We start from the raw sequence: 9,949 nt of genomic DNA on the forward strand, positions 1-9,949 counted from the left end.
GGCAGCCGCACCTAGCCTCCAGGTTAGAGAGCAAGGGCTTGATTTGGGAACCTCGTGAACCAACAGACCTCCTTTAGTTTATGACTTTGTGAAACAATAAAGTTTTAAATTGAACAGGTCTGAGCCTGTGCTTAATTCAGTCCTATATAATTTGGCATCAAGCTCCCACAGCTACAGTAATAAAAAAATAATTGCAGATTGAGAAATGGTGGCCATATTTATGTAACTGGAAACATGGAATGTCACTTTAAAGAATTACAGAATGCTGGAAAAGTCATTTAAAATACATTTTGGGGGTTTTGTTTTGTTTTTGTTTTTTACAGTTGTCGCTGGGTGTATGTTTTGTAATTTCTGGAAGCTTAGTGGAGAGGTATTAAGCTTGTATTGGTCTCTAGTCAGGCAGAAAGTGAGGCAGGCTGGCAACATAAAAACTAGCTGGTTTAGAGAGTCCTGTTTGAAATAGGTTGTTGCTCACAAAAGCCAAAAAAGAGTTTTGACTCCTTTATATTTTTAATCTCTCTGTGCCTCTGTTCCTCATGTAACAAAGTGCTGACAGTATCACCTGTTCTTGTAGGGATACTTTTGTGTTTAGGACTTCCATCTTTTCTGCAGGTTAGATGACCTACTTTATCATTTTCCAAGGGACTTGCTGCTCCCTGGATAGTCCTGACAAAGTTAATTAGGATCTGCTGCAAGGAAGCTTGCAGGTAAAAGCTAAAATTCTTTGTTTAATAAGGTCTACTTCTTGCTTAGCCAGTTCTGGACAAAGTAAAGCCAAGCCTGTAAGGTTGAGGTTTCCAGGGCTACAGGTTTGGATTTTGTTATACACTTCCTTAAAGCATCACTCTTCAAATGTTATAGCATAAAAAAATGCAAGTTCAAACATGGAGAGCGCTCAAACTGATGATTCGGAGAGGAATCTTGAGAGGCAAAAAAATGGGAGACACTGCCTTTCACGGTTCTCTGCCTTTCCCTTTCTAGCGCTCTGTTTCACTGTTGTTTCAGTCTTATGTCTTGTCTTTGTAGGTTCCAGGTCTCCATTCCTACCCTTTTTGCGTTGGTATAACTGCAGAAACCAGGCATCTGTGCTAGAACCCAAAACTGTGTGCTTGCCTATTTGGTGGATTGCTATGGCTTAAATGAAGTTGTTTATCCAGGAATATGTTTTGAGCTGGAACACAGCATGCCTTAATCCTAGTAGTATGTAGAGTGTACTCATATTTCTCTGAATCTTTACAGTATTTTAAACTATAAATCATCAGTGCAGAGAGTAGAGGTTTTAGAGAGGGTAATAGACTTTCTTTGATTCATCTCTTTGTATATAGCCAGAAGTCTACATAGCCTGGTATAAGATGAGGATACAAAGCAGAAATTGGTGGATACTGTTTGCTGTTTGCATGTGATGTTGCAGGAGCATAAAGAAAGAAAAAGATGCAGTTGGGAACCTGAAGCTGTTCAGCGTTTTTTGGGTTTTTTAAAATCAGAATGATGTGTGATTCTGACATGGAAGGAGACTTCATAAAAACCAGTGCATCTCAATGGTTCACATGTCAAATGTGCTTCCTTATAGTTGAAATGACTGTTTTTACAGCTACATTTGTTTGTATTTATAATCAAGGTTTTTAGTTGATATGGAGTTTTTAATTTGTGGGTTATGCTGTGACATCTGTGCCATGTTATTACCTTAATATGCAATGTGAATGTACACCAGTAGCTTACTGTGGTTTAATTTAGGAGTGTTAACACCTTTAGTTGATTAGGTTTAATTTTCCTGAGTGTGCCTGCATAGACACAATCTTAAAATAAGGTCATTGATCAATAAAGGGAGAGTCAACAGAAAACTTTCAGACAGTTTAACTATTAATATCTAGGACATTTTAGCTAATTTGTTGAGTATTCTATAAGAATATTGCAAGTAATGGAACAATTAATTACAAATATTTTTGAAATCTGCATATCTTTTGCTGTATAATGTAGCTTTGACACGTTACTTTCTATATAAAATCTAACATGCTCATTTATACAGTACACGTTATAGAGCTAGTGTTAGACTACAAGAAATCTTATGCCTTCAAACTCGTGAGGCTTCCACAGGATTTCCTGATAACTGTTCAAGGCAATGATATGCATCTTGAAAACTAAGATGTCAATTTTTGAAAGCCAGACCATGAAAAAATACTTTGTTCTAATGTTTATACTTGTACAATTTTTTAATTTCTTGTTCAGGATTTCACAGGAAGCTGCAGGTAGTTCTGTAACTTAAGGTTCCGATTTTCCGCTCAGGTATAAGATGCCAATTTGCAATCCAGTTATTTGGATAAAAGAAGTTATTTGGAGCTTTATATTCCAAATTCTTTGAAGAACTTAATGGTTCTTGAATTTTTACATGCAACTAATTTCCAATAGTTGCTGTGTTGTAACATCTTTAAATTGCAATATCCATTTTTAGATTTGTTCTGTGATGTTGCTTTATTTTAATTTTAATTTTTCCCTCTTCTGTAAACTTTGATAGAAATCAGTAGTGACAACATCGTATCTCATTGAATTGTAACCAGTATTTCTCAAAATTTGAGCATAACAAATGTAAATTATCATTTTAAGTTACATGTAGGAAAACATCTTATGCATCCTTGTTTCATAAGAACTGAATTTGCCAGTTGTAGCGTTACAGTAATCAATTATCAATGGCATTTTTTCTTCCATAACTTTGATGATATGAACTGAACATTGTTTTTTAAAAAGTACATGTTTTCCATTTCATTTGTAAAAGGAATGTAGACATTTTACAAGCCAACTGCATTTTATTTAGCAAGATCATTTTGATACTGATAAGAGACAATATTAAAGCCTATCCTCACCAATTTGGTTTTTCTTGATGGCAGCATGTTGGGCCCTCGCAGTAATTTTTAACATGCCACATGTGAAAAATGAGAAGCAAACCGCCTGAAAAATATTCCACATTAAATCTAAGAGCTCATTGGCTGCTCCCATGCTGACCAGTTGAAAGCCACATGATGCAGGGCTGCATCTTGCAACTTCCAGTTTGCCGGCGTGTAGGGGTCATCAGTGTGCACTGGGGCATAAAGCCAGACAATGCAGCTGGATACCAGCGCACTGTGGAAAGTGTGGCATCAAGGCCCAGTTCCTGTGCATGCAGTCATGCTAGGACAGGGGTGGGCAGTGATTTGAGCTGACAGGTCACATAGGGAGTTTTGCTGAGCTGTTGTGGGCTGGGTCAGCACCCCTCCAATTAATACACCTGCAATTATCTGAGTAATTTAAGCAGTTGTTTCATTCAGGAGTAAATTTATTCAGTTCAGCTTCCACTTACTGTATGATAGTATCAAGTAGTTATTGTGGATAACCTTGTCTGTGGCAAGTCTTATTTCCTCCTTTTGTTTTGTTCAATGTAATGTATGCATTCACAAAAATACGTTTTGTTCAGTGTAATGTAGCCACAAGAATAGTTGAGGAATTGCAGGAACGTAGGGCTAGAAGGGACCTCAGGGGGTTGTCTAGTCTAATGCTCTGCTCAAAGCAGGATTATCCCTGTCTAAATTGTTCTAGTCGGGTATGTACACATGGAGACGATAGCACGTTATTGTTGTATCTGGTATTTAGCTTAGGCTCTTCTGCTTCTTTCCAATACCTGAAGAAGGGCACTTGATGTAATATCTCTCCCAAATATACAGTTAGTTGAATAAAAGATATTACCAAGGAAACCTTGCTTTTCATGTAATCCCTTCTAGACAAGTGTTTGTCTAACTTGTATTTAAAAAATAAAGATGGTGATTCCTCAACCCCTGTATGTAGTCTAGTGCTTGATCACCCTTGTAGTGAGAAAGTTCTTCCTAATAGTGAACCTAAATTTCCCATGCTGCAATTTCTTTTCTCTTCTCCTCTTCAGACTAAATAAGCAGATAAATCCTATCTGGCTTTCCTAATAAATCATGTTACCTCTAATAATTGTTATTGCTCTACACTGGACTCTTTCTAATTTGTCCACGTCTTTTTTTGAAGTGTGATTCCCAAAACTGAATAAAGTACTTCCAGGTATAGCCTCAGCAGTGCTTATTTAGAGAATAATCTTTTCCCTGGACTTGCAAGCAACACTTCTGTTAATACAGCCTAGTATCCTATTAGCTTTTTTTGCAACTGGAGCATAATGCTGTCTCATATTCAACTCACAGTCCAGTATAATTCCCAAGTCCTTTTCTGCAGTACTTTAGCCTAACCTGTCATTCCCCAGTCTGTATTTATGCATGTGGTTGTTGTGTCTCAAGTGCAGTGCATTATTTATTTAATTATACTTTGAACTAATCAGTTCTGAATTTCATTTGATTATTTTTGGTCCAGTTTATCAAAATCATTCTGATTCCTAATCCTACCCTCTAGGGTGCCTGCAGTTCCAACCGGCTTGATGCCATTCACAGATTTGCAAAGCATTCATTCAGTTCCTTCCTTCAAATTGTTAATAAAGATGTTAAAACAATGCCAAACCCATTGGAGACCCCTGGGGAACCCTACTTGGTATATCCTCTGAGTTAGACATTTTACCATTGATGGCTACGCTTTGAGCATAAAAGTGTTCAAGTTCAACTATCACTTATCTTATGTGATAGCTCCTTAGTGAGGGCAAGTAACTGTTATTGCAGTGGAGAGGAGAAACGACCTACTTTTTTTCCAACACAGCTTTAATGGATGATGATTTTGGTCACTCTTCTGGAAAAGTCAGTAGGGATTTAGCACCACTAACAAGGGGGCTGACCCTGACTGATGCAGAGATCAGCAACACTGGCCAGTAGTGGGGAGCCTAGGTGGGAGGTGGGTGGGTATTAGGACTCAGCTGGGTGTGATGTGGTAAAAGACCCTCTCTGGAGCCTGTCTGCCTGATTATGGTGTGGCACAGTGCCGGGAGGGCCTCCAGCTGCTGAATGCCTCTGAAGGCATGGCTCCCTGGGCAAGGTCCCAAGGTACATCCATGGGCCATAAGTTGCCAATCCCCAGACTTTGCACAGCCCAATGGTAGTTTGCTTTATTTTAGCTGTTACTCTTGAGAATGAAACAGTATCTAATATACACATTTGCAGTTGAGTCTATTCAGGGAGAAAAGTGGTTTCAGAGTTTCATGTAAGGATGATATATGGTAGTAAACCTCAATGCAAGTATGTTTCTAATTCTGGGAGGTGTGTGTATGCTTCATTTACGTAAGCAAAGTATGTGAATGTTAGGTGCTCTACTTTTAGGCACTTCCGGATAGAAATTGATTAGTTTTTAGTGTATTATCTTCATATAAAGTACATTTACACTATTTTGGCTTTACTTGACCAAGTTTTTGTTTTCTTATTACTTTTGTTCCTTAGAACATTATATACCTTAATTTTCAAATTATGAATTTGGTACTTTAACGTTTTTAAATAAACAGCAACATTTATTTTAAAAGATTTTAAAAATTGATTAAGTACAATTACTGAACCCATTCCCTTTTTTTTATTATTATTATTATTTTTTTTTAATTTGTAATTACTTGTAACTTGTGTGTAATTATGTTCTGAAATTCTTTACGTATTTCAGGGTTTGAGGAACAAACCAAAGAAAACCGGACATGTGAAGCCAGATCTCATAGATGTTGACCTTGTAAGAGGTAGGAAAATGCTGAATTCGTCATTTATACAACCTGTGGAAGGCGATTTTTTTGTCAAATTGCCTCCTTCCTGATAGCCTCATAACAGAAGAGTGGATGGACTGTGAACTATAGAGATGATACCTGTAGAAAAAACCAAAAAAGAAGTTGTTTTCTTAACACCTGGCTTAAAGATTAGCGAGTCCAATTACTCTGATCTTACATTTAATTTATCCTGTAGCTCTCTTGTTCCTCTAGTCTTGAGAGAAATAAATGCTTAGCTAGCTAAGGAGCAATATTATTGTTGTTTTAACACTGGTTTTCAGTAGGTGCCATTACTAAATGCTTCAGAGGAAAATTGAAGGAATTCTAGGAACACTTTCAGCCTATAATCTGAGAGTGTTTTTAGAAGCCATAGTAGTTAAAAGAAGAAATCCAACCACACTCTTAACAAAAGATTACGTTTAGCAAACTGGAGCACAAATCTTGTTTGGCTGCTGCTTCTGGAATTCCAAATCCATATGCACACTACCAGTAAGTTCACATAAGCATATAGCTCACCAGTTGCACTTTACTCTTAATCCCTAAAGCTCACAGTCCTGAAGGGGAGGGTTTTACATTCTTTTCCAGTAAGCAACTTTAATTTATTTTAGAAGTGTTTCAGTGCTTGTCTCCATGTGAATTCCACTGGAGGTTGCACTTAAGCAAAGAATTTTTGTCAACACTGTCAGTTTAGTCCATGCCTAAAGTGCAAGACTGCCTGCTTTTCCAGTTCTTTAGTTTAGTTTGAGAGACTATATCAGTGTTCACAGCATTTCTGTTAGTGATTAGCTAGTTTGTTGTGTAAATTTGTATGGCATATAGATGTTTAGAGTAGTTTAGGATATCATTGTGTGGTTCAGAATAAGCATGTCTTCTTCTCACTCTGTTATCTTTGCAAATGTACGCAGGGAGTTATGCAAGTGTTGATGGTTTTATGTACTGTAAGGGATGCACATCTCCCTGAAAAACAACCCCCCCCCAAAAACAAAACAAAACAAACAAACCCCAAACAAACAACAAACCACCCCAACAACAACAAACCTCAAAACATTCAGTTCTAGGAGGGGAGAGTTGGATTCTTGCTCCATGGACCCACATACATTGAGCTTGGGAAATCAATGAGTGTGGTTTAATTTTGGCCTTGATTGGTTCCAAGGTTGCTTGCCTTAAATTTCCAACAAAGGAGTTGGGTTCAGAGGGGGAGAGTTGGTGAGGGGGATGTCTAAATGTACTCTAAATCAGTGGTTCTCAATCTTACAGACTCAAGGCACCCCTTGTAAAATGCCAGGTCTTAGTTTTAACTTGCCTTTTGAATACAAAAAATAATAAAGCAATCCTGTTGCAAAGAGCTCAGGCCACAAGTCAGAATGCTTTTTAATACTATGAATTCCCTTTATCAAATCTCTGGGTTTATCTTATGAATCATATTTCTGGACCTAACAGTATTAATATTGTGAGGCACCCTACAGCACCCTTGAAAGAGGATCTCAGGGCACGCCAGGATGCCATAGCACCCTAGATGAGGGTCATGGCTCTAAGAGTTCAGATTTTCCAAGTCCTCCTCTTAGTAGTCAAAATATGTGCTTTTCCCTCAAACTCTGAGACTGCATGCTAGCTCATGGCTGGAACTGAACAGTCAAACTACCAAATCTTAGGTTACGTGGTGAAGTGATCCAAGTGCTTTGTATTCAGTGATTGAGTATGGAACAGAGTGCATCTATTTTGCCTATGGTCTTGAACTATGCTTAGTACCAGCAGACTTGATATTTTCACTTGAACCTGAATCCCCACTGATCTGTGTGGAATTTAAACTATTTACTAAGACATAAGACTAAATCTCATCAGCACTATATTCACCTTTGGTACTGTCCAGAAGCTAGGGTATACCTCAGTCCAGTGACTCTCGGCCTTTTTAGATTCACCCTCAGAAAATGCCAACTCTTAGATTTCACTCATTTTTTACCGTGGATAAATAATAGAGCAATTCTTCTGGGGCAAAGAACTTAGACCACAACAGGTCAGAATGGTTTTGATACTGGATTCTTATTTGAAATCCCTGAGTTTTCCTTGTGAATCATGTGTAGGTGTTTGCACACCTAACAGTGCTAATGATCTGGCACCCCACAGCATCTTTTTAAAGCATCTCGCAGCATCCCAGAGTGCTATAGCAACCTGTATAACCTCAGTCTGCCCCCATATTTATGGCTACATTCCCTGACTCAGAGGTTTCATTATTCTTCTGATTCTTTAGATCAGGCCAGATATGGTCTTACAGGACTTATTGCAGGCTAGATTTGGACCATAGAAAACTCTATTTTAATTTGTAGTGCTGGCCTTACTGACACAGTGGCTCTGGCTGCTGTTGGGGTTAATGTCATCACCACTTGCCCCACTACCAGATTCCTGGTTTCGTAGGCCAGATGATTCATCTCTGCAGGCTGGATCCAGTGTACAGACTGTGTTTGAGACGCCTGCTTTAAATAGTAGGAATGAATCACATGATTACTGGGTCTGTTTCCCTGAAGTTAGCTTACAAAGGAACATCTAGGATGCCAGAGCATTCCAGCCTCAGGAATTACGAAAGTGTCCTTGTGCTCTTCTCCCTGGAAATTATTCTGTTTTTGATATAAGCATACTGAGACCCTGAAATCTGTAAATAAGATGTACAGGAAAGGATATATGTGATGGCAATTTTTTTTTTAAACCAAAAACCGTCTCTGGCTTACTCAATGGGAGCAAAAGTATAAGGCTAGGAACTAGCCTGGAGAGCTAATTCAGCTCCTGTCATCCCCCTTTACCAGCCTGTTTTTCATATCCTGTTGACTTAAACCTTGCAGGAATTAGTGAAAAGATAGAAAATTCATTCCAATTGCATTAAAAGAAGTACAGGAAAATTACGAAGTTCTTTGTCCTTTCAGTTAATGAAACTCAACCTGAAATGACTGTGACAGACTCATGCCCCTGTTATCTCCACTTTCAAGAGGATAGTAAAATGTATTATGGTTCTATAGATGAAGAGAATATTTATGTCTTCTCTTTATGATAAATCCCCATGCTGTGATAGCTAGGGCTGTGCAAAGCTTTGGTTGCTGATTTAATTTGGCGGCCGAATCTCCGACTCAAATCAGGAGACCCTTTAATTTCACCAAATTGAATCGGAACCCTCCGAATCTATTTAGAGAGATTCAATGATTCGGACATAGACACAGCTTTATAAGTTTTTTTCTACATACGTCAAGGTACCAGGTGGCTCATGAATGCTGAGATGGTGGGGTGGTTGGAGTGTCTCACGGGAGTGCGGAGGGTCCCCAGCATTCTTGGCAGCAGATCTGGGAGTGGACTGGAATCACTTCCAGTCCACTTCCAGGTCCTTCATGGAGCACACGGGGAGTCCCCTGCCCCGCAGCACAGTGACTGGTGCCTCCTGGGTCTGGGGGTGGGGCACTGATTCAGCTGAATCGAATCAGGACATTGATCTGAATCAACTAAGCAAATCACTGTCCAGTGAATCGGGCCAAATCCAAATTGAATATGGCCTGCTTCACACCCCCCTAATAATTATCAGCTAAAGGTCTAGACTGTATCTTTGAGAAACAGCACCCTTTGATAAAGATGCTGAGCTGTTAGTTATTTTTCAGTAAAAGAATCAGGAAGCCTTCAGTTTCATATTTGAAGCTACTTGGCACCCTGTATTGCAAAATACTTTTTTATTGACTGATTTTAGTGATAAACTGTCTTAAAAGGGAGTGGGAGGGAAGAGTTCAAGCACAAATATAGGAAGTTATTGGCAAACATTCACTGCATGCAACATTGGACAAAAGCAGTTACTACCTCATTGATTTTTGACAGCTGCTACAGCCATGTAATATTTTTAATGGCTTCAATATTCAATATAAAGGAGGTTCAAATTACTCTGATGGATGAAACATTTTAATACAACCACAGTCTAACTTTTTTGGAGCATTTTTGGGAAGGATGGCACATAAACTACCTAAATAAACATATTTTTATAAATATATAAATCTAAGTGTATTTATAATAATACATTTATTATATTATTAATTTACTTTATAAATAATACATAAACTTAATAACTTCAGTTGCAACTTTTTGAGCCTTTTTTGGTAAGGGTAGCATATAAATAAAACTAACTTGTAATCAGGAGACACCCTGAAGTTTTTAAAAATACTTCAAATGAAACATGACATGCAATAGTCTTACCTCGATCCTAGGGAAGCTGTTTGAGAAAATTATGTTGGCACGCATCCAGGAGGGGCCAGCAGG

General features: G+C 38.3%; 1 protein-coding gene across 3 annotated transcripts in view; it reads left to right on the plus strand.

Annotated features, from left to right (window-relative positions):
- The window catches only part of PHTF2 (putative homeodomain transcription factor 2), a 154,491-nt gene that overhangs the window by 71,468 nt on the left and 73,074 nt on the right, over window positions 1-9,949 (plus strand). For all 3 annotated transcript variants that reach the window (XM_019543622.1, XM_019543620.1, XM_019543621.1), the window contains exon 4: window positions 5,575-5,644. In XM_019543622.1, the coding sequence (XP_019399167.1) occupies window positions 5,575-5,644 (70 nt within the window). The remainder of the gene's footprint in view (window positions 1-5,574; window positions 5,645-9,949) is intronic.

Source organism: Crocodylus porosus, unplaced genomic scaffold (genome assembly GCF_001723895.1).
Source record: "Crocodylus porosus isolate Cpor-Errol unplaced genomic scaffold, CroPor_comp1, whole genome shotgun sequence".
NCBI lineage: Eukaryota > Metazoa > Chordata > Crocodylia > Crocodylidae > Crocodylus > Crocodylus porosus.